A 26,010-nucleotide genomic window follows, 5' to 3' on the forward strand; every position below is an offset into this window, starting at 1 on the left:
CTGTGAAGCAGTAAACAGTTTTAAGTTGCTTGAGAAACCTATAGTTTACAATCCCAAAAGAAGAAAAGTTAATTCTTTAAATGACCAAAACCTTCATTATGTCCCAAGATAAACAATTTGTAACCTAGAATCAATGGTTGAAGTTTAGTGGATCCTGATAGTTTATAAAAGTGGTGGGTGCCTGTAAGTGTTTATTCTGAGGAGGGGTTGCAAAGCTTTCACTATCTTCTTTAAGAGGTCCATGACCCCTAAATGTTGCCTATTGTCCTAGACAACATTTAGGTATTTGTCTCAATTTTAGCATCATTTTCATTCTTCCAGCCTGTTTATATTTGATCTCACCTCATTTATTTAAGCCACAATTCTGCTGAATTGTGAATTCTGGTGATGAGTTCAGAGGGTTTAATGAAAAGACATTATAAAACTATTGTAATGGTTTTGATGATATACTTCATGCCACAAAGTATGTAATTTTGCATTGTACAATTTAATTTAGGGAGCTTAGTGCCTCAATTTTTATTTTATTCATTGTGTCTATTTGAATTTAATATCTCTTCCCCAAAGGGGTGCTCTGGCCACTGATTTTCTTAGGCTCCCTTTAAATCAATGTGCTTGGCCCTCCGTGGCAAGATTTTCGTGACTTTGGTTAAAAAAGAAAGTAAGGAGCACTGAAGGCTTTAGACCACAGGTAATGGTGGTAAGGAGCTAGGTAGTGTTATTGGAGGAGCAGTAAGCTCTGAGTTTGAATCTCTGCTGCACTCCTTGCTACATCTGTGATTTAGGGAAGTGTTGAACATCTCAATGTCTTCATCAGTAAATTGAGGATAATACTATCTATCTCAGAAGGAGATAACACATATAAAGCACCTACTGCAGAACCAAACATGACATAAAACTTAAATATTGTTATTTCTTCCTCTTCTGTTTATTAGTGCTGTCCACATTTTCCTGAAACATAGACATTGACTCCTTCTAATTCTGCTAGTAGATTATTATTAGTGTGTAGTTACTGCTATGCAATAGCAATTGCCAAGTCATCTAAAAGCATCAAGAATTGTCAGCCTATTTCAGAAAAATGGGTTCCTTAATTTGAACCAGATAATGAGATCAAGGAAGCCAAGAGATTCATACACACACACACACACAAACACACACACACTCACACCACTATTATATAATTGTCATATTCTCGTAGTATTCTATATAGTACTTTTCACTTTTCAAAGAACTTTTCTGTTTTCTCATATTATCCTCACAATCAGAAACAGGGTACTAACCAAGAGTGAAGTTTTCTAGCATCTTAAGAACAGCTATTTAAGGACTATTTTTTTCTTATATTGATAGAGAAGTTGTTGTTCCTCATCAGAAAACCTATGGGAAACTCTATAGACTACAGAAAATACAGTAGATGGCTTTTTAGTTCACTCATGATGGATTTGGATTGCCTTTCTTGGGCACATCATTTTTACCTGCCCAGTTCTTTGTTTAGTTCCTTTATGAAGTTAGAGGCGGTGATATTTAAAGTTTTTTTCACTTCTGAAAGTCTATGGTTGTATTTTATTTTATAGTTGATCATTACAGATTCATAGCAATTTAATTAAAATCTCTCCACATGCAGTATCATTGCATCTGTGACTCAGAATAGTAAGGGTATTTTTAAATTTCCTTTTATACGTTTGTTTTCTATATTATAAGGATGAGATGTTTAACATATTGGGTTTTTCTTCTTTCATCCATGCCACATGCATTAAATAAATGGCAGTCGGCAGACCACAGGGCAGCTTGGGACTCCCAGCAGGCAAATCCCCACCATTTGAGAGCTCACCTTGCAGCAGACAGACATGGTGGCTCGGTACAGGTATTTTCTGATTTTTGCATGAGTGATTATTTCCCAGATTTATACAACTAACCCTTTTTTGGAACTCATGGCATGATTTCATATCCTAATAAAAAACTTGTTGCTGAACTCTCCATAATTCTATTCCTTTGTATTTAACAATAAAGCAAAATTAACATGGCCTAGAAAGACCAGCAGGAATACTAAGATTTTGCCTTTGTTCATTTTTGCAAGTACATGCAACAGTATGTAAGTAAGTCTTACAACAGGTTAGAAAAACAAACTGTATTACTCGAAATATGTGTTAAACTTGATTTTTCCAACAATAAACTTAATCTTTTAAAATAGCTTTAAGTAATAGAATATTTTAATACATTTTCCCTCTCATTGACATGCCTCTTTCAAACTTAAGTCAGTTAAGTAGATATATAACTTTTTTTATCCTAAATATTCAGAATGTACTTTTTGATTAGCCAAGTAAGCATGGCTCTTATTTTTAGACTGGTGTATTTTGTTTGTACTTGTAGGAAATATCAGATGGAGAAAATAATTTCAAGGACAAGTATTTATTAAATATTCTCCTCAATTTTCTGGATACTTATGAAAATGTAAAGAAGTCTCTTATTTTTTGATATGTGTTCTTTCCCTTTTCTAGAGATAGCTACTATGTTCTGTCCTCTCTTGCCCCCAAATTGTAGTCTTTTATATGTATGGTAGAAATAGGGAAGGATTACTGAGTCTCTTATGTATTTTAAAATGTTGGCTTAAGGTAATCTAAATGTTGGTTTAAAGTGATTGAGATTATAAATGTTATTTTAATCCATTTTAATTTAGAAACTTTAAAAGTTTTTGGATTTTTTTCCTCCACATATTGCCACTTGAACAATTATTTTATATATATGTTTGATCTACTGAATCTCTTTTATTCTTTCTTGATTAAGTCTTATAAGTTCCTATATTTTTCTCACCATTAAATATTAGAGGTAATTTACATTAATATAATTAAGAATTTTTATAGGACTTTGTAGTATATGGAACTTTCAGTCATGTATAACAGAAGTATTTGAATAGTGCTATAAAACTTCAGAGTGATGGACTCAGAGGCAAGGTTGCCTGAATCATAAAATTTTTAATGATCCCAATTCATACTATTAGAAAAGTTACTTGAGTAAATTATACTTAATTTGCACAACACAAGCTGGATTGTGTATGTATCTGTATACATTTACATGTTCCTAAGTGTTGTATGTTATCATAGCAAGTGTCTTGCTGAGTGTTCAGGGAAATCTGCAGCAATTAAGGTACTATTAGAAAGATTTCCTACCACTTTTGTACTATTACCACAAAAACTTAGCTTATCCTTGCTCTATGGAAGTCCCAAAAGTAGCTTACGGGATCTCTTTGGACTATCAAAGAGAGAATGAGTTCAGTTATATTGGCTCATCACTTCAGCACTTTATATTCTATTTTTTCACATGTTTTCAAAGATATTTTCACGCTGCTCATTTCTCATAATCTCTTTAAAACTGTCTGCCTGTAGAGATTACATCTGGCTTCATTCTAATATTCAATAAGTGATCAATTTTACTTATTAGAACTCTAATAATACATAGGTAAAACAATAAATATTACAGTATATTCATTAACTTCCAGAATATATTTTACAGCATTAAGTAATCTGTTATGATGGACATTAAAGGAATTGGAGTTGTTCAATGTCATGAAAAATTTACTAGTAGCCTAAGAAAGATGGTGCCCGAATCTCCCCCACCCCACAACATTGGGCACATTTGTAATTTATGTCCTACCCACTTCAAGTTTTGAAAAGTTATAATATGACACTTGTATAACTGGATTAATGAAATTGTAATTTAAGGCTAATAAGAAGGAAAGAATAGTGCCTAAAATCTAAGCTAATGTGATTTTTATAACAATAATTGAATACTATATTTGATTCTGAATGCATGAAGAAAAGAATATAGTGTGTTTTGTCATTCTCTTGCCTGGTGAAAGGAAGAGCTCAAGAGAGAAAAACCTCTGTTTATTACAAGAGTATGAGGAAGAGTTGCCTTGAGGTTCTTTGTGTGATGGCCGTTAAACCAACTTTTGGACAAAGTTTAAGGCATTGACTTGAAGAAATTATCTGCAACAAATACATGAAAGGCATATCATCAGATAATTTCTCAGGAAAGATTTCCATAATAAGTGGAAGTTACCCGGTAATAAAGTGTGGTACTGGTTCAGAATGTTCAGAAGCAGAATCAGTGGTAACTAAATCAGTACTAAAATGTGCCATTTTGGTACTGTGGCATTCATCCCTTATCTGGGAGGTATAATTGACATATAACATTGGCTTCTTCGAGTATGCAGCAGAATGATTTGATATTCGTATATATGGAGAGATATCTGGCCATAGTAAGTCTAGTTGCCATATGTCATCATACAAAGTTGCAAATTTTTTTCCTTGAGTGAGAACTTTTAAGATTTACTCACTTGACAACTTTCAGTATTTTTACTATAGTCACCAAGCTGTCCATTACACCCCCAGGACTGACTTATTTTATTACTGGAAGTTTGTCAGTAATAAAATCGCTGCACTCTTTTCCATGGAACTGATGAGAGGTGCTCTCAGTGTGTCCCCACTAAGGTGGTTCCCGTTGACATGTAAGATGAAACCTCGTGCCATTTTGATCTACAGAAGGATCTTCAGATATTCTTTTTTTCAGATGTGCTTTTAATAGGGACTGAATTGTGGACTGTAAATTTAAGCTCCTTGTCTTTCTAGAATTATATATACAGGCAATACTAAACAGAGTAATCTATTGCTTCTACAAATTAAGAAACTTGACTAGTATTTTTATTCATCTCTAGGAAGTGAAGTGTAGAGGTATAGCCAAAAGCAAGTATTGCCAAATGCTATCTTCTTAGTGTGACCATGTTAATTAACTGACCTAGAAGGATACAGCTATACATTTAAGAAGCTTTTCCCAGTCAAGAGACTAAGAATAATATTCAGATATCTGAGAACTTTATTTTGAATATGTTCTTGACTTGTATGTATTTTGAAGAAGCTCCTAGATGAATCAAACGTGCCCCTCTCTGCTCCTCTTAGAACCATTGGTCATGAATATGGGTGAGAAAATGAGACCCATTGCTTTCAGTTTCTGGCCATTCATTATTTAGCAAATACATACAAATGTCTACTAGGGGCGAGGCACTGTGCTCTAGATTCTTGGAATCAAAGGCAGAGTAACAGATATAATACAGTGCCTCTCCCCATGGAACTTTTCAGTCGGTGGGGAAGGCTAATGAATTAGCATTATGGTAGGTGAGTGAACAGCCATTGGTGCTAAGTGAAGAAAGCTCAAGGGGGAGAGTGAGATATTGAGGAACTGAATTAAAATTCAGTCAAGCTGGTGTGTACCGAGGAAGGAGACTGAAAGGTAGGCAGGAAGTAAGTCATGAAGGCTCCTAACAGTTCTTGGTATTTAATTTGGACTTTATTCCGAGGATATTAGGTAGCTATAAGGAGAATTAGATAAGAAACTAACTTGATTATATGAGTGTTTTCTAATGATTGCTGTTGCTGGAGACAAGATTAAAGGGGGATAAGCCTAAGGCAGGGACACAGCTATCAAGACTGTAGCTGAGGAAAAACGATGGGTAGTGGAAACGAGAAATAAAAGGACGTGAAAGACAATTAGACAACATAATTTAGTTGGATGTGGGGGCTGAGTGGAAAGGAAGGGATCAGTTTCCCTTTTTGACATCTTTCTACTGGGCAAATCAGGGTCTCCAAAATAAAGTTTTAAAAGGTACTCCTGGCAGGAGATATTGCTAATCTCTAATTCCACTGTAGCACAACTCCACTGAGATCAAAGCTAACTGCAGATCTGATCCTATAAAGCTGAGAGGTAATTGCAAGCAGAGGGAAGGAGACCATATTAAGGACACTAACTACTGAAAAACTACTTTACATGGTATGGTATACTTCCTGATTGTTTGGAACTCTGTAGTTGTATAGCCTTTGGTTTGCGTTTAAAAATATATTTTATTTATTTATTTATTTTGTAGAGAGTAGAGAAGGGAGGGAGAAAGAGGGAGAGAAACATCAACGTGAGAGAGAAACACCAATCAGTTGCTTCTCACACACACCCTGACTGGGAGCCAAACTTGCAACCCAGGCATGTGCCCTGACTGGGAATTGAACCAACTTTGCTTTGCAGGTTGATGCCCAACCAACTGAGTCACAGCAGTCAGGGTGCCTTTGGTTTGCATTAAGGAAAAATGTGACTGAGCACTTGGGGAAAAAAGTGCAGGACCACAAATGGTACCAACGTGTTGGGCAGCCAGGCACTGATGATGAAAATAAAAGAATAACATTAATAAGCAGTCTGATATTTTATTCAGTACATCTTCAGAAACAAAAAACAGGTGATGACAACAGAAAAATAATTAGGCAAATGTATCTTGAAATGGCAAGAAGCACACGTAGTTAAAAGTCAGAGGAGTAGTAGATGCCTTATTTCAGTCAGTTCTTTATTATGCTAATATTTAACATTGACCTTTCTAAAACATTTCAAATAAACAGTTTCAGTTTTCTCTGTCAAGTCTTCGAAAAGGTACTAACAAGGAAAAAAGTTGAATGAGTAGTGCAATCATATCTTTCTATTCATAGTTTCCTACTGAAATTTGCAAAAGAGGTGGAAGGAGAGTATAGTAGTCCCCATTACTTAGGGGGAGACATTCCCAAACCCCCAGGGGATGCTTGAAACCATGATAGTACCGACCCTACATACACTATTTTTTTCCTGTACATAAAGATCTGTGATAAAGTTTAATTTATAACTTAGGCACAATAAGAGATTAACAACATAACTAATAATAAGATAGAACCATTATAATATATTCTTAGTAAAAAGCTCTGTGAATGTGGCTTCTCTCAAAATATTGTACTCTCTTCACCTTTTCACTTAAAGGAAGCACTTTACAGCCTCTCTTTGGTGCGTCCATATTATCAGCATCACTACTCTTGTGCTTTGGGGCCATTATCAAGTAAAATAAGGGTTACTTAAACACAAGCATTGGGATATGGAAATAGCTAAGTGACTAAACAGGTGGGTAATATATACAATGTGAATACGCTGGAAAAGGGCTGATTCATATCCTGGGTGGACAGTGCAGGATGGCGGGAGATTTTGTCATGCTGCTCAGAATGGCAAATAATTTAAAACTCCTGAATTGTTTATTTCTTGAATTTTCCATTTAATATTTTCAGACCGTGTTAACTGAAACGGTGGAAAACAAAACCATGGATAAGGGGGAGACTACTGTAGTTACATGCTTTTATTACATAAGTAATTTCCAGCTCATCTCCATTAGGTTTAGTTTAGGAAATTCCTTGTCTGGTTATCATTGGGGTAAATCAGCATTGTGAACTTATTTCGATATCCTTTTATAGTAACAGTTACAGTAACATCTTGAAGGATAGGAATACTAAAAGAATATTGTGTTCTGCGTAATACTTTCGTAAGTGAAAGTTAGAATGAAAATCTGTTTTGGTTTATATTTGTTGAAAGACAATGAATGAGAATGTTTTATGTCTTCAGGTCATCAGTTGGGATATCAGGAATATTAATTATAACTAGCTATAGTTTTTAGAATATGTAAGGAAGTTGGTTTTTTATAGTACATGTGCACAGATCTAAAAGTTTTTGGAAACTACTCTTAACTATATCTTATTTATTAGTGTGATTTCTTAGATAGATGACTTTTAGAAAAGCTGAGTTGATAAGTAAAATATTTTACTATTTCTAATATATTTTTTGGACAGATAGAGATCTGGTTAAATAATATATTAAGCCTCTACTGAACACTTGGTAATATGCTTACAAGAACACAAATAGAAAATTAGTATAATAATTTCTGGGACTTCATTATATTTGGGAAGTATATTAGTTGGCCTTTTCAAATCATTGACTACAAAGATACCATGTGTTATCTTTGTACTCAAAGTCTATGAGAATGACTCCTTTTGGAAGTAGTTTGGGCAGGCAGCCACTAAGTGAATCATTTTCTCCCCCACTTAGCTGCAGGCTGTTTCTCCATCCCCTTCCCTTAAACTCTGATATAGTAATAGTAAAACTGCAGTCTGGTTGCCTTTTTTAAAAAAAACACTCTTAAAATGAGAACTGTACTGTTTCTTTCCAGAGTGGGAATGTCAGAGAAAATTAAAAACAGCAATAACAACTCCCACATAAAATACCTGAATTAATTTTTGAAATGTAAACCCAAGCTTCTGTCATTTTTATACGAATTTTCATTAAGGAAATCATCCTGATGAATACTAACATCTTAGAAACTTCTATGTTCTAGTTGGAGTTACAATTCTGGAAATGTCACTTAAATGGAATCATTCTTTTGAATTTGGCTTGTAAAAATTATGTGTATATATTTTTAATTGTTTGATTTAGGTTTTCAGGAATATAATGATACATTATTTTTAATATTGTCTTTGTTTCTTATTTATAAAATCTCTTTGCGAAAAGACCACTAGTTTTCTTAAGTGAAAAGAATTTTAATACCATGATACACTCTCAAGTCATTGGTGTTAAATAGGCTGACTTTACAGGAGAGCTCTGTTACCACATTGGTTCTCTTCTGACCCTGGGGTACTGGCCTTTACTCTGAGGGTTAGGGAATCGCGAAAGCCCAGGAAAAATTACATTTGAAGGTCATGTAAAGGAAGATGTTACTTCTTTTTCATGTGGTTCTGCTCAATGAGGTAGAATGGGATTTGAAACATTTTAGTAAAATAAAGGTCTATTGAAGGTATGACTTTGTGTGAACTGAAGTAAATCAGATTATATAATTCCAGTGCATACATACTTGCTGTTTGCTGGATATTTAGAGTACCCGAGTTTTAAATTTTCAGTCATTCTGCTTAAAGTAAGGGAACACCCGTTAGAGGGGCTGCCTCTAGTGCGAGGTTGGGGCCCTCCAGGTAGCTCTCTAAGGCCACTGAACAAAAAGGAAGAAAAGATGTTTGAATATTATATTGAAGGAACAGCACTGGAAATTAATTGTTCAATGAACTGTCTTGATTATCAGCCGCATTCAAGGTACTCTGCTAGTTAAAGGTAGTAGGGAATCCGAAAGTATAAGAATTCAGTTTTATTGTTTTCCAGCTCCTTTCCAATTCAGTGTAGGGGCTGTAACATTTAAAAAATTAAGAATAAAGAACCAAAATATGCTTGAGAATTAGAACAAATAATTATTTTAAAATACTTTCAGGATGAGGGAAAAATAAAGAGAAAAAATCAACAGAATGACAGAAAGGAGGAGGCAGGTGCCCCAGAGGCAGAGAGGCAGACTTAGACAGTTTTCTTCTCCTTGGGCTGTCTTTAAAGATGGTCAGAGAAGATTTGTGTGTTTTCGGCTGTAGGCACAAATGCAGTGTTCATTTCTAAGTACTTACTCCACATAGGATATAGGAAGCTGAATTTCCATAATTCTTGAATTAATTCAGGCGTATTGGTTGATTTCTAGTTACTTTCCTTACAGTTGGGAAGAGAGGGGCCTATTTCCTTACACTAGAAAATCAGACCCACAAGAGCTGGGGTGATTGTCTTGTTTACTATGGTATTCCAAGTTCCTGTAACAATGACTGGCATGTTGTATCTCTCAGTAAGACCTTTTACATTAATTAAGTTTTAGAAATATGGGGTTCTGTAAATAATGCTTTTTAGTCTAGTAGTCAGCTGTTCTGGTGCCCAGGCCTTTGATATGTTAACATTTTTTTCTCATAAAGAAATCAGGTAGGGGAAGCATCAAAGATGACTCTTAAATTTTGAGTCTGAAGGTCTGAGAAGAAGGTAGGGCTTTAATAGAAGTTGGAAACACAGGAAGAGTAACAAATTTAAGAGAGTATCATAAATTTTAGTTTTGGAAATAATGAATTTGGGGTTGCAAACTTGGTTAGGCTCAGGTGATCCCTTATCTAGAGGTGATAGTTGAAGCCATGATTGTAGATGAAACTGACAGTAATAATGATGGCAGCCATTTATTGAGTTCTTTACTATATGCCAGTCACTGTACTTTATATATCGTTTTCATTTTATCCTCACATCAACCTTGGTAAATAGATTTTGTTTGCCATTTCATGGTTGAGAACACTGAGATTTAGCAAGATAAGATATCTTTCCCAGGGTTGTGTAGCTGGTAAGTGGTAGAGCTAGGTTTTGAATCCAGACCCATTTTACTCCAAAGTCATCAGCTGGTGCCAAGTGATAAGAAATTGACAGGAAAATGAGAATTGAGCAAAGATCTCTGAATATATTTTCTAGGAATCATTGGTAATTTTTTAGAAAACTCATAGAGTTCTGGTGTAGGAAAGGAGTACATATTGCAAGGAATTAAGGAGTAAATGAACAGAAAATTTTATAAAAATGTAAATGGAAAGTTAAGACTTGTTTTCAAGAAGTTTTGGGAAAGGCAAGAAATAGTACAGTATGGTGACTGTGGGACCAAGCAAATTTGGGAGTTTTCTTAGGGTTTTTATCTTGTTCTAGGATTTCATGCATGCATGCATTTATTTCAACAAATATTTATTTAGTACCTACTCTCTGCCAGCTAGATATGGAGATACAGGAAGAAACAACACAAGGATCTTGCTGTCGCAGAGCTTAATTTTAATGGACAAGATCAAACAGAAAAACACGAATATGGATAAATGCTATGCAAAGAGTTAAATATGCAAGAGAGGGTCTGCATGGAAGTTTTAGATTGTATGATAGAAAGTCCTGTTTTAGAGAATCTAAAAGATAAGAAGATAGCCAATAAGAAGGAAGAAAATTCAGGTGGTGAGAATAATGCTGAGGCCTTATTATGAAAGTAGGAGTAAGCTTAACGATCTTAGATGGAGGATACTGAGCAAAGGGAAAGTGGTATGATATCAGAGAGGTAGGCAGGATTCAGATTTTTTATGGGTCTTTGTAAATTGGTGTAAAGACTTTGGATCTTTATTCTACATAAAGTGGGATGTAAGACACTTGAAGAATTTTAAGCAGGGAATTATACATGATCCAACTTACATTTTAAGAGGAGCACCCTGGCTGATGTGTGGTTAATAGATTAATGGGAGAGGACATACATGTAATAAAGCAGAAGACTAGTTAATAGGTTTTTGCTCTTACGCAAAAGATAATGGTGGCTTGGACTGAACTCTTAGTAATAAAGTAGGGGGAGAACTGACAGATTTGGAAGGTGTTCTGGGGGAAGATAGAAAAGGACGTGCTGATCGGTTAGATATGGATTTCAGTCAAAGAGAGGAATCACAGTGACTCCTGTATTTGGGCCTTGAAGAGCTGAGCGAATGAATGGCAGTATAAGAGGGAGACCTGAGCATGATTACATTGAAATGAAGGTGAAAGAAGCGATACTGATTCTTCTTTGCAAGGGACATAATTCGTGATGAAGCAAGATACCAAAAGAGTGAGCACACAAGAGGGAAGCAATTAAGAGAAAGATGTAGTAGTTAGTCTTGAAAACACAAGGGAAGGAGACAGAAGAGAGAAATTTCAAGATCAAAAGGAAGTTGAAAAGCGAATATTGGACAACCCTGATCTTTAACGAAATGCTAGACCTTTATGAACAACTCCGTATTGTTTTACATTCGTCATATTAACTTTCTAATTTAAATATTTTAGCTCAATTATGTTTATCATTGTATAAACTATTACTTTGTATATATATTTTTTTGTTTGTTTGATTTTACAGGTTGTAAGTTCTACAAATGGAGAGTTAAACACAGATGACCCTACTGCGGGACGTTCAAATGCGCCCATCACAGCCCCTACGGAAGTAGAAGTGATGGATGAAACCAAGTATGTATTCATTTTGCTTGTTTTAGTAACTTTTTGTTCTTAAACAGTGCATGTTTGAGATTTGTAGCCCCATATAATTATTCCAGGAATTTTTTTCAAGGAATAGGTGCATGTGAAATAAATGGTATATTTAATCGATTTTAATCACTAAGTTTAGAGTAGTGCTATTTTAATAAATATCTTAATAATACAAAAATAATTATTTAAGAACTGTGATGAAATTCTTATTTAGAATCAACAGCATATTTTTAGCTCCTTAGTTTTAGGAGTGTTGATGCATGAAAGTTACTGCTATGCTATAGATGCTTATTTTTTCTGTAAGCGTAAGAGTATATAATTTTTATTTAGAGTATTCTGCATGCATTAATACTAGTTTTAATTTAGTTTTTGTGAATGTAAATTACAATAATGCTGCTTGGAAAAAATTAAGCATGAAAAACTGTGATAATTTCAATGTGGGCTGTTTCTGATGATCTCTTTCTCTTTTTTTTCCTTGTATTTTTTTTTTTTTCTTTTTGTGAATAGCTGCCAGAAAGTGTTGAACATGTGGTGAGTTCCCAAGTGTAGGCAGGCAGAAATAGCTCCGCTGACTATAATTTAAAAGATGTAGTACCATATTGTGCTTTTAAAAAATACATCTTTCAACATAAACATTATAATTTGTTGAAGTTGTTCAAAAATATTTGATATCATTTACATTAGTTCTGAAAAGCAAGAAATAATTGTTTGAGGAGCTCTTTTGCCTGCTGCAACTTTTGCTTCAAGTAACATAGATTTGGGGGCACTTCTTAATTGAGTAGACACACCAACCCTGCTTGTGCTTGTGTATTTGCTTTGTAATACAGAGGCTCTATTTGCTACTTTAGATAGAAAGGCAGACTTTTGAGATAAACTTTCTTTTTTTCCTCTTTGTAATTGTTAAATACACATAGTAAACCCCTTATCCCAACCCCAGTATTATCACTAGAACAGTATTTCATTTATTAACTAATAATATTGCTATAGTAACATATACTATATATTGATAAACTTCATGATAAACTGTAGTTGAGAGGGCATTATGGGAAATCCTCTTCTGAATATTTCTGCTTATTGCAGATATTATCAAAGATAATGTTTCCAGTAGTTGAAGTAATGTTGAATTTAACCGTTTCTGCCATTTGCCTTTAGTGTTATGCTGTGTCTAAAATGCTTCTCTCAGTTTCTGGACAATTTTTGAGTTAGCCTTGGAGCAAATAAAGACATTTGCTTAGATTAATAAATTTTGGAAAGTTCTGACCATATCCAAAAGGAACCTTACGTATTTTCCAAAATAATTCTCCTTTGCTGGCTGCATGATGAGGAGATTTTTGTGGATATTTCTTTTTAAAGGACAATGATCAAGTACCCATTTTAATCACTTTTGACTCTGTGATTTATTGACAGTGTTATTCACTTTAGTGGATGGCAGGATATAATTAGTCACCTGTATCCTTGTGCATTTTTATGTCAAAAATAAGAACAGTTTATGCCCATTTCTGCAGTCTTGAGTACAGTTACAGAAGTAGGGTGGCAGTGTGGCAGATTAGAATGTGCGTGTCCTTCGCAATTACACAGCTTGTGGCGCCCTACTTCTCCCATGTTGTTGCCTTCCTCAGGCTTGTTCCTGTTTCTGTAAAATGAGGCTAATAATATCTACCTCACAGGTTTGAGAAAGTTAAATGTGATAGAAAACTGGTATTTTGTCTGGCAGATGGCAGGTTCTCAGTAGTTGTCACCACCCCTTTTTCTCTCTCCACTTCCAGTTGCCTGTGGCCTTTCTCATCTGTGTTCTTCCAAGGCTGTGCTGCTTCTATCATTGTCCCATATTTTTCATTCCATACTCACAACTCTTCACTGAAACTGGCTGTTCGGTGTTCACATCCTCCTGGATACCTGTTTTTAACAAAATCTATTACATTTTTCCATTTATTCATTCAGCAGTGACACTGCTTGGGTTTCGGAAGTATCTGACACCACCCTTGCCCGTACGTCGATTACATCAGCAGGGAAGATGACAGTTGTGTGAGCATATAAGAGTACATGATAAATACTATGAAAAAGGTGTAAAGGGGAGGATTGCTTACCGACAGGATGATCAGAGAATGCTTTATGGGGGTGGCTTTGAAGAATGGCGTAGTAATTTACTTAGTTGAGATGGGTGTGGCTGTGTTTATGTGTATGTTTATGGGTTTGGGTTTCTTTATGTAGGCGTCGGAAGATGGGAAAAAAGGAAGTAAATGGTGGCAAGGTTATTCCTGAAGGAAAGGTTCTCCGGTGCTTGGGGCATAGAGTCTAAATTGCCTGGCATAGCACCAAGGCCCTTCATACTTTCTATAGTCTTGTTCCTGCCTTGCCCAGCTCCACTTTTCATTCTGAAACCTGTCTTCTGTTGCTTCCATTCTGCCGTCGATATATTATCCTCCTTATCAATTTCTCACTTCTAGAAATGTCTTGAATTCTTAAAAACAAGGGCTTTTTCGTTTTCAGATCCCCAATGCATAAAAGAGTATGTATTAATAAATTATTACTAAATAATTGACTGTAAATAATGTGGTATATCCATACAATAGGCTATTAATTGACAGTATAAAAAAATGAACCCAAAAACATTATGCTAAGTGAAAGAAGCAGATATAAAAGCCTAAAATTATATAATTGCATTATATGAAATGTCTAGAATATGCAAATATATAGAGACAGAAAGTAGACAGTGATTGCTTCCCTAGGGCAGGGAAGAGGAGGATGGGCATGACTGCTAATAGGCAGTGTGGTTTCTTTATAGGGCGATGAAAATGTTTTGAAGTTACATAGTGGTGATTATGGCTACAATGTATAAAAACCACTGACTTGTATACTTCAAAAGGGTGAATTTTATGATATGTGAAGTATATCTTAATAAAACAGTGATGTTTTTTAAGATTTTACTTATTTATTTTTAGAGAGATGGGAAGGGAGGGAGAAAGAGGAGAAAAACATTGACTGGTTGCTTCTCACTGGGGACCTGGCCCGCAACCCAGGCATGTTCCCTGACTGAAAATCGAAATGGCAACCTCGCAGTTCACACACTGGTGCTCAATCCACTCAGCCACACCAGCCAGGGTTAAAGCAGTAATTTTTTTAAAAAATGGATAGCAATCCATGATTTCAGTAAAGCTTTATTCCAGATAGGTTACAGAAATCCTCAGAACTTTCCTAACTTCATTAGTTGAAAACTCTGAACATAAAACTTTGTCTTTCCTTTAATCAGGGTTATTCTTACATTCCTATAAGTTTGCTGTTGCATTCCTTGTATCCTTTTAGTCTGCAGTTAAGAAATGTGAGCATGATTTCTTTTTCTAAATTACGTCTTATGCTTCACTTTTCTCTTCCACCATTTTATAAGTAGCTAGGAACCTGCTTAGAATTCTCTTTCAGAAATTGTTCCCAACTTCTTCTCTTTTTACCTATGATTGGCAGAGATCGCCTCACTCCATCCCATTAATTAGAATGTATTTCACAACGGACATTTTAGAGTCTTAAGCTTTCTAGAATAGTATCTCATGGAGTAAATACATGATTTCTGAATGATGGAAAGTATTCTGTTCCCCCAAGAACAAAGTGACTCTTTCATTAATAATGAGATTTCACCTTTTTTACTGTAGCTGAGAATCTTTTGCAAGGCAGGTGATATAAATAATAGCACCCTCATCATTCCTTCTAGGAATTGAAACAAAGCTTCCTTTAATTTCGTTATAGAGTTTTTCTGTAGTGTGAAACCATTATTTTTCTTTGTTTCTCTTTCCCCTTTCTAATATTTGATGAACAGTTATTGTGTGTTTGTTAATATGATAATTAGGAAGAGAAATCCAGGCCTTTATGTTCCATTAGAGAAGATAGTAAGTATAACAGTGGCTTTTACATAGTGGTTCTCTGCTCGCTTCATTTCACAATCTTCTGGGGAGTTTTAAAAATATGATAATACTTAGGCTGCACTATTAGAGTTTCTGATTTAAGTGGTCTGTGGTGGGATCTGTTTACCAATATTTTTAAAAAGCTCCTAAGCCGATTCCAAGGAGCAGCCAGCATTGAAAATCACTGGTCTCTCAGGGATTAGCACTGTAGAATATAATGTTGTACAGGAAAATGAAACAGTCATGTGACAGAGTGGTGGTATGGGAGCAGCATGTTTTAGGTAGTTGAGTGCTGCAGGACAGCAGACTGTTGAGATGATACGTTAACTTCTTAAGCACCAAGACTGTAAACCAGCTGTCTCGATAATGATTCTAAGAAATCAGCCACAAGTTTGAATATCAATTTTCTTCTTAACTTCTGTAAGTGTATCTTGAGAGCATCTCCCTTCTCTAGGTGGATACATTCTTAGTGCATAAAGCAATGCTGCCCTCTGGTGGTAGTTTAGTAGCATGCCAACTTTTCAACTATTTCAAGGGTGCACTATTAAGTGGGATTAGGATTTATTTCTGAAAAAAAGATGTCTTCTTTAGATTGCTTTTGAACTTAAAATCCTTTACAATTATGGTTCACTTGAAAATCATATTCAGTCTCAAATAAATTCTGGGAGTAGTTTTATGTGATCAATAATATTGAAGGAATGGTTGCCTGAGAAATGGGAAGAACTCAGCTCTCAGAACTGAAAGCTGATTAATGGTGCTGAAAAATAAAGCAAAGCAAGGTGAATTGCTAATACAAGTATGGAAAATCTGGGACTTGGATTTGTTCATCAAAACATGTATAACATTAAATTCCCCATTCCAGAAGGCTTATATGTACCTTAAGACACATTTTCAGTAGAACATTTTTAAAAGAATATGTTTTGGAATTTGAATAGTCAAGACACAGTATTTAGAAACATTAAACATTATCAGTAGACTTTATATGAAACAATAAATTTTCATTGAGATAAGATCATATTGTTTTTATTTAATATCATAAATACTTGGTCTGCTTCTTCTAAATACCAATTTTATGGGGTATTTTTAACTGTATGGACATATTCTGACTCTTTAAAGTTTTAATTGAAAGGTTCTTTTTGGAATGATGGATTTTATTATGAGATATCTCAGATAAAATCCATCATTTGACTTGAATAACTTTTTGTTTTGCTTTTTATTTTTAAATGGTTTGGGAAGGTATTAGATAGCTGACATTTAAAAGTAAATTTGACTTATTTTTTTAAGTCTAGGAAAATCTATAGCACCTAGATTCTTCTTTTATTGTGGTAGCTCTTTTTAAGGCCCTTGACTGGGCAATTTATTTCTGTTATTTCTGGTACTCACCTCAATAAAAGTAAAATTCATGATGATTGATAACTGCACATATTTCTAGTTGAATTTTTATCAGTGGTACATAGGCTTTTGAATCATTCACTCTTTATAGTCTGGTCGTTGTGTTCTGTTTTAGTGCGTGCTTTGGTTTCGAATGTCCCACAGTGATTTCATAATTGTGGCATAAATGCACTAAGTGATCTGAAATTATTTTTGACATTGTGGGTAGAGAAATTGTGTAATTTGACTGGACAGGGTGGATTTCTGTTTACATTTATTTCACCTAAAGATATAAAAGATTTCTAGCAATTATTTCATCTTCCATAATCTTTTGCCAGGTAGGACACGTGAAGCTACATGGTCTCTATTATGCGTAACCTGAAAATGTCCAGTTAATACCCTTTTTTTGAAGGTGGACTGATAAGATTTATAGGAATATCTTTACAAGGTCACCATTCTGAGGCTTTGAACTGGCAGCATTTTGTTGATTGGATCACCATGTATATTACTATGTCTTGCTTTTATTACAAAATATGATTTATACGTGCACACTTTGAACTTCAGTGGGGAAGCAAAAGGAGCCCCTTTTCATGTGGTGCCTATCATCTTTATGTTCTGATAGATTAGATAGATTGAATTTATATTAAGGGTGAGAGTGGGGAAAGCCAGATCTTTATTTAAAGGAATGGCCGACTTTTAGGGGAAAAGTGTTTTTTTACACACACACACACACACACACACACACACACACATTTGTGTTCTTGACCCTGACCGGCAGTTCTCGTGCTCACGGACTTCGAGTTTGCATCAGCCTCAGCACTGCTGTCCATGTGTTGCACGTGTTTCATCCTCTTGCGAGGAGGGGAATGTACTGTCAGGATAACTAGTTCTCTCAGGGGTCGTCTCTAGGTTTCTTTCACCTAGGAATAACCACAAAAAAAGTACAACATTCCCTTCACAGACTACAAAGCCGAGTCAGTTTTCAAATACAAAACTAAATCACCTTGATTGTGCTATTTTAAATGATAACTGTAACTTTTACTCTAGTTAGAATAGCTTAGGACAAGCTTGACCTTCTTTAACCCTTAAAGAATTAAAAATGCTAATCTTGACATTCTCACCCTATTTAATGTTTTCTCTCTTCTAGTTTGTAAATATGATGGAAAATGTTTGCTGAAGAGTGTATTTGGGATTTCCTTTTTTTATTTTTGGAATCAAAAATTATTCTTAGTGAAAACAAATTCACCAGTGTTGGGATCATTATTGCTTTTCTAACAATGGCTTCAATAATTATATTACAAGTGCAATGAAGAAAGGGAGAGAATCCGTAAGATGAATTTTATAAAAGCATGCCAGAGCCAGAGGTTGATGAGTATCCAAAATAATTATGTGGTGGGCCAGTTTGGGTGCAGAACCCCGTAGCTCCTCAGCCAGTCTTTGTGCAGAACCTGTTCAGTTTAGTGACTCCTTTTAATGGTGCTTAAAATGTCTTGCTATTCCTAAAAGGCACACTGAGAAAATAATAGTGATAATTCTGCCATAATCTCACTAATATTTATGCTTCACTGGCATGTTCACTATCTTGCATTAGTCTCTTGCTTCTTATGGCCATTTAAATTAATAGGGTATTGGCAGCTTTACTTTGAGACATTTGATTACTTTTATAGTAAAAGAAATGTTTCTCTCCATCTTCAGGTGCTGCTGTTTTTTCAAACGAAGGAAAAGGAAAACCATACAGCGGCACAAATGACTCTGGACACAGACGGATCATGGGGAGTTACTTACGTGTTCATCTTCAGTCTTGTGATTGAAATCATCTCTGTAGTGACCACCTATATTTTCAAGGACTCTCTCTTAGAAACAGAAATGTCTGACTTTCATACTTCGTTTTGTGGTTGTCTTACATTCATATTTTTTTCTAATTTAACTTTTACGAAAGCTTTAAAGTTTTGTCAAAATATGAGTGCTTTGCCCATCAGTGAATGGAATGGACCAATGAAGTAGTATTTTTTTTTCAATTTAAAAAAACCCTGATTTTAGAGAGAAAAAGGAAGTGGGGGGAGAGAGAGAGAAACATTGGTTTGTTGTTCCACTTATTTATGTATTCATTGGTTGATTCTTGCATGTGCCCTGACTGGGGGTTGAACCTGCAGCCTTGGTGTATTGGGACAGATGCTCTAACCAACTGAGCTACCTGGCCAGGGCTGAAGTAGTTTTGATGAAAATAGTTCTGTAGAACATTTTTCAGAAGCTCTGCTATTGTAGAAAGCAGTACAGTATCTTAAATGTCAACCAGTTATATATCTAAATCCGGTTTTTTATAACTTCTGTAAGAGCATAATCAAATAGGAATTTTCTCCACAGTGGATCATGCAACAAAGAGAACAGAGTTGCCCAAATATTTAAAGAAGTTGTTCTTTGAGAAGTTCATTTTTGGTGTGACACCTGCATTGATACCAGTATTACTGATGGTACTGCTTCATCAGTCATACTTTTCTCTCTGTGAAATCATGGTACAGTCACTGCCCAGAGGTACCGAGGAGAAGCTCTATAGAGTCCATGGCTTCGGCAGATGGTAGTGGTAAAATGAATCACGGGTAATGTGGTAAATATGAGCTCTGCCTTCATCGCACCGCTATGTGAATTACAGTGTTGCCGAATTGGCGAAAGCGCTTATTTTAAAAAAAGGAAAATATTTGTATAATGTAACTTTATGCTTCCAGATTATGTATGGTAGACAGCAAGAGATGAATACTTTGAGAAATGAGATATGTTGGGGTTGGTTTTTTTTAATACACTAAGGAGAAAAAAATAAATGTGAATCTTTTTGCAACATTTAAGGTTGAAGTCAAAGGAGATCCCACTGAAACCCACTGCTGAATGATTATATTCTCCCTTAAGCAAAAAACTCCAGATGTGCCATGCAATGGTGTCTGTTTATTAATTATTTGCTCTTTGATAAAAAAAATCCCCAGCAATAAACATGGGGTCACTTTATTGCCCTCTGTGTACATTAGTCTCTTGGATTCAACTTTGCTGGTTCTCTAGAATTTTCTGACTTTTTAGCATAATTTTGATGATTGAAAACTATTTTGGAGAGGATGGGTCAGGTGCTTTGCCTCCTTAGTCTTTTAAAGTGCCTGCATATGAACAAAGTTATGGTTCTGTAAAAAAGGAAACCCATTCCATTTTTCAAGTATGCTTTGTTTTAAGCCATAAATACAGATTTTTTTTGTCATATTCTTCCAGCCAGAATTTTCGAGGAGTTAAAGTGGAAAGACTGGTTAGAAAGAGAATTATGTTGTTCAAATCTTATATTCACCTTTCACTTACCAAATTGTTCCTTACTCCTTCCGTGCAGCCCTTTCTGTGTCTGTAAGTGCATGCCTCCAGGCATGCTTATTTATTTTTATTGTCTCAAGGTAACATTTAAAATGTGTAACTAAAGTAAATAAATCTACATTTTTGACTTTATATTGCATTTACAGGGATTTAATTGTACTTTGTAATTTATTTTTTCTTATTAGCCAAAAGTTCAATGCATTGTTGATGAATTAGACACCCATATGAATACCGGAAATCTGGACTTTGTTTATCATTGTTGCTCTGAGTCCTATGAATGATCTTTTTAAGTTCCTGATTTTAAAGACCTACACTCAGCCTAGAAAACATTTGCTGTATAATTTGGTCAGCAGTTTCCATCCTATCTGTTTGTGTCTGTCATGATGTCTTAAAATACAGGAGTCACACACTGAGTTGTTAATTTTGTCTGCTTTGAGCAAGGTAGATGGATGTTTTGGCCATTATAATGTGAAACCACTTCTTTCTTTACAGTATTTGACCAAATTTGTGTGTCTATGATATTTGTAAATACATGCGATATCTGTATTTCTTATCATAAGCCTATTTAGTTTTATTCTCAGTAGGGTTTTTGGACTGTACAGTGTTTATATGATCTGAACTCCTTATACATAAGAAGGTGTGTATATTAATCCAGTTATGGACTGAAAATATTTTAAAGGTATAAATACCCTTATTTGCTGCAAAGACCAGTGTGTAGACATTTGCTTTTTAGCAATATTTTTAAGTGCTCCATTTTAATGCCAAGGAATAAATCTTTTGGCAACACAAACTGGTCAATAATAGGTAATGCAGGTATGTTCAGGTTAAGCCAACAAGGTTTTGCATTTTTATGCTTCTTTTCTGTCAACACTAATGAAGTCAACATTGCCTGAATGTCTGAATAAAGAAACACATCCCTGTTTAAAAGTATGTAACTGAAAAAGAAATAAAAAATAAAGGTAGTTTTTTTAAACTTGCTCTTTCCCCTTTCCTCTAATCATGGGTAAAATAATGCCATTCCCTAATTTGAGATAGGAATATTTAAAATTTAGTCCGTTAATTTTAGTATATGGGAGAAATGGAGCTATAGGAATATACTTTGGTTTTTGTTTTGCTGTATTGGAACCCCCTGTACAGAGCACATACCAGGAAGTCTAACCTTTCATTAATGAAAGTTTAAAAAGGTTTTTTACACTTCTGTGAATTACTTATTGAAGCAATTAATTAAAATGAGTACCACTAGTAAACCAAAGGAGAGAAACAGAATCATTTTATTCCTTTTAAGAATGTAGTTATACTGTTATATTCATAGAAATGAAATTACTAATCCAACTTTACATGAATATGACTTTATTATCACAGATGGAGGGCATATATCTGTGACAATATCTCACAGTTTATCATTGCCCTGGGTGATTTAAGGCATTTCACAAAGTGGTATTAATGGTTCTCTGTTTACTAAAAGGTGCTACAGGTAAGATAAGGCAAAGCAACACACACCAAGAAGATGTTACAGGTAAGATAAGGCAAAGCAACACACACCAAGCATGAGCATTCAGGAAATAGTTAATAGGCCCTGTGTAGAAAAATCTGATTTAAGATTCAATCTGAATGATTACATAGTTGCATAGTGAGCACCCGTTGAATTGCAGGTAATAGAAACCTGACTTGGCTGATGCAATAGCACATTTAGCTGAAAAGTCCAGTAGTAGAATTGATTTTAGACATGCTTGATCCTCGTGCAAAGTCAGGCATCTGTGTTTCTCCATTTCTCAGTTTTGCTTTCTACCCTTCTGTTTTGATTGTCAGAGATATTTTTCACGTGATGGTAAAGAAGCCACCCAGCAGCTTCAGACTTCTCTGCAGCCAAAACAAGGGGCATTGTCTCTTAACAGTTTCGATAACAATTGTAAGACTAACATTCCTTCAGTTGTGCATATGCCCACCCCTGAGCCAATTACTAGGGCCAGAGGAATGCTGTTTGCCCACCTTCCAGGACACATTTGACTGAGATAGGATGTAGAAGGGGTGTTACCCAAAAGGAAGTGAAAAGTATGATTATCAGACGGTGAGTGAATGGATACTGCACAGGCAAAATCAATAGATATCCGTTGCCATATGAGGAAAACAAAGTACAGCGTAGATGCAAACCTAATTGTCTTAAATTATAAAACATTATTATTATTGAGACTCATTAATCTGAACATATTACTAGAAATCACGGTGACTGAGTCCCTTTGAGAAACGTTTGGCTTTGTTAGAAAGAACAATAGTTCGAAGGATGTTTACCACACTGTGACTTTAGTTAAATGGAAAAACGTTCCTGCGCTGCCCTAGACTTGGGGCTGCCAAACCATTTTTGGTAAAGTTTAGACTGTGGGCCAAAGGCAGAATTGAGGCTTTTATATATTTGTGTAACAATGGAGAAAAGTTCTGATTAATTTTGAACTGAGGAAATTTAAAACATATTAAAACTTGAGTACAAGTTTTGTAGTACAGCTCTACTGATAAGAATTTAATTATTTTGAGGGGATAATATTTCACTTAATTGTTTCGCTGATTTGTGATATGATTTTACATTATTTCATCTTTGAAATTATCTTGACAGATATAGATACTACTAAATACTGTTATCAGTCCTTTAGTACATGATTTTAATTGAGCATATTCATAATTTGGAAGGTACATAGAATTCCATTAGATACTTGCCTTTTGGCATTTCATTCCATTGCAGATTAATCACTTCCTATTGAAGGATAGTTAGGTGCTCCTCAATTGTACAGTTAGATTTTGAAATATGGAAATTTCCTTGCACTTGCCCTGAGATCCGAAAATACAGCTGGAACTGTAGTTGAGTTTGGAAAATGGAGCCACTGCACATTTGTGTGGGAAAAATGGAGATCTTGCTGCTTGTTTGACGCCAGCGTGGGAAGTTTATAAAGTAGCTTGGCATTACTTGTGCTATAAACAGCATTACTTGTCATCAAAATGGCTTTGTTGCAGTATAAGTTTCACATGTAAGTTTTGTTTTGCCTTACTTTTGAATTTCTTAAGAAATATGATCAAATCTGCAGCAGAAGCTAATTTCCAAAGCCATTCAGTGAGGGTGATTCTCATTCAGAAAAATGTCAGTCTTGCTGTGCAGCTCAGGAACCACTGCCCTCCAACTGCTCTGTAGTTGGGTGAGTCAGGGGTTGAGTTTCTGTTTCTGACAAAGCTTAATGGAAGTGAGGTCGGTTAGACCGCGTGAATAAATGAAACTGAATGAAATTCAATAAATGAAATTGACTTTCTTAGTTCAATAACATGCCAGATTCACGTATTTTCCACAAAATACCTGGTGTTGAATAACATAAAGTATAGACGTTGACTTTAATCATCTTATATTTTCAGAAGTTTCGTGAATTTGCCCAGTAAACGTTTTCCTGCTCCACACACATTTTTACCACCCTCAATTATATCTTTGCAGATTCCACTTCAGTTTGCTCTGAACTGGTGTTTTCTCAAGGTCTTTAAAAGAATTCTTTCTTGCAGCTGTTCCATGAAGACTGTCCACAGAGGCTGATTAATTCTTGAGGGACTTCAAACTCAGCAATGACTTTTCTAGCAAACAACAACTGGGCAGTATTGGTAACGTTAACCTAAAAATAAAAGGCCTCTTAAAGTAAGAGGCAACAACCATTTATTGATAGCAATAAGAATAGCTATTCGGCTATCATTAATTGATGCAGAGGCCCAGATAATGTTCCAGTTAGGAGACAAAAACAATGGGTATTTATGAGAAAAGTTATATCAGTAGAAGGAAGGCATTTCTATTGGTGCAGGTAATGTAGTGGTATTAATTCTAAACAGTGTTTTTAATTTCTATTTAGTAGTCATCGGTCCAGTAATCATAGTAACTGCTTTCTTGTTGTCTTTGCAAACACTTCTTTGGGACACAAGGTTGTTTAGGCCCAGTTCAAAGGTTATTTTGCCCTGTTTTAACATTCCAAAGATTTGAGGCATAAGACTGCAAAGCAGTTCCTCTGGTGTGGCAGCTCTGGCTCCATTTTTAAGTGGCTCCATTTAATTTTCTTTTGTTTGTTTACATTTATGTCTATTCACTCATCAAAAGCCAAGGAAAACTACTTGAAATCATTTGCCTTGTTTTTTAGTTGACTGTCTGTGTCTTCATGTAATTGACTCTGCTAGAAACCTAGTAGTCCTAAGTTTATTTTCTCTCGGCATACTTTCTGGCTGCTGCAATCAAACACGACTAACTTTAACTTAGCATTGGTAAATAGTTTTCTTTGGCTAGCAAATGAGCCACTTGCAAAGTAACTGTGGTTATATCAGTGTACTCATCTTTTTGTGTGTGAATAAATTCTACTGTAATGAGATATTCTAAGCTTTCTAATTGTTCCGACCATTGCCTTCCTGTTAGTTGGAGATACCGTGATCAGTGCTTAGTCCAGTAATGTTAAAATAAATTGTATTAGCACAGCTGAAGTGTCATTGCATAGTAAACATGATACTTTGCCATATAATTGTATAACAGGATAATTCATATTCCACTGTGCCTTAAAAGCACAGCACTCAAAGCTCACCCTTCCTTTGGTTTACAAAGTTAGTCTGCATTAGTAATAGGAAATTGTAAATGCTGTCAAACTGTGACCGCACTGCTGGGATCTGTGGTGTGTGGAACAGCAGTGCGCAGATGCGGGTGCTGCGTCTGGTCTGTGTTTCCGCTCTTCACTCGGCCTGTGTTGTGTGAGAGCAGCCAAGACAATATGCGAACAAACGAGCAGGGCCGTGTTCCAATACAATTTTATTTATGGACACTGAAATTAGAATTTCATGTAATTTTTATGTATCATGAAATACTGTTGATTTTTTAAAACCATTTATGCATGTAAATATCCTTCTTAGCTTGTGAGTCAAGCAAAAACAGGAAGTGGGCTAGATTTGACTTGCAGACTGGACTGGCAGTTTGCCAGCCTCTGTTCTAGACTTTGGAAAGATTTGGATGTTTGACATAAAGTACTGTTTTGCTTTTTTTTTTTTTTTTCCTGAACTGAATGACACTTCTTACCAAAGGATAATCTTTATTTCTTTTATAAATTCAAGGGCCATTTTAAATTAGCATCAAGAATTGTGATAATGTTAAAGAAAATGTATCACAGCACATGCGGGGGAGTTAGGATTAAGTATATGAGTCTGGCTCTCACATGAACCTCAATGCTGAAGCAGTGCGTGGTCTTGGAAAGAGCATGAATTTGGGGGTCAGACAAATAGAGTTGATTCTCAGCCCCCTAACTTGTGAGAACTGAGGCAAATTATTTGACTTCTTAGCATTAGTTTCCTCATCTCAAATTAGAGATAATGCCTTACTTGCAGGATGGTTCTGAGGATTAGAAATTTTCGTAGTGCTTCTCAGTGCAGGGTATGTTTACCATGACCCTCATAATATAGTTTAAAACTGAGCAACACCTTAGTTCCTCATGCTCAGCGATTTTTCTGCCTTTTGAGACAAGAATAAGGCCTAGTACTTACAATTTTGTTCTCAAGACTTTATTTTTAGAGAGGGGAAGAGAGGGAGAGAAACATCAGTGTGATCAGTTGCCTCTTATATACACTCCAACTTGGGAATTGAACCAGTGACCCTTTGCTTTGCGGAATAACGCCC

General features: G+C 35.4%; 1 protein-coding gene across 8 annotated transcripts in view; it reads left to right on the top strand.

Moving 5' to 3' along the window:
- The window catches only part of CSNK1G3 (casein kinase 1 gamma 3), a 104,007-nt gene extending 82,689 nt beyond the window's left edge, over positions 1-21,318 (top strand). For 2 of the 8 annotated variants that reach the window (XM_024571446.3, XM_024571447.3), the window contains exons 11-14: positions 1,763-1,858; positions 11,615-11,721; positions 12,247-12,270; positions 18,699-21,318. In XM_024571446.3, coding sequence (XP_024427214.1) covers positions 1,763-1,858; positions 11,615-11,721; positions 12,247-12,270; positions 18,699-18,753 — 282 coding nt within the window. In that variant the 3' untranslated portion in view covers positions 18,754-21,318. The remainder of the gene's footprint in view (positions 1-1,762; positions 1,859-11,614; positions 11,722-12,246; positions 12,271-18,698) is intronic. The other 6 variants (XM_024571448.3, XM_024571449.3, XM_024571451.3 and 3 more) reach the window with 3 other exon arrangements.
- The last annotated feature ends 4,692 nt before the right edge of the window (positions 21,319-26,010 follow it).

The sequence above is a fragment of the Desmodus rotundus genome, chromosome 1 (assembly GCF_022682495.2).
Source record: "Desmodus rotundus isolate HL8 chromosome 1, HLdesRot8A.1, whole genome shotgun sequence".
Classification (NCBI taxonomy): domain Eukaryota; kingdom Metazoa; phylum Chordata; class Mammalia; order Chiroptera; family Phyllostomidae; genus Desmodus; species Desmodus rotundus.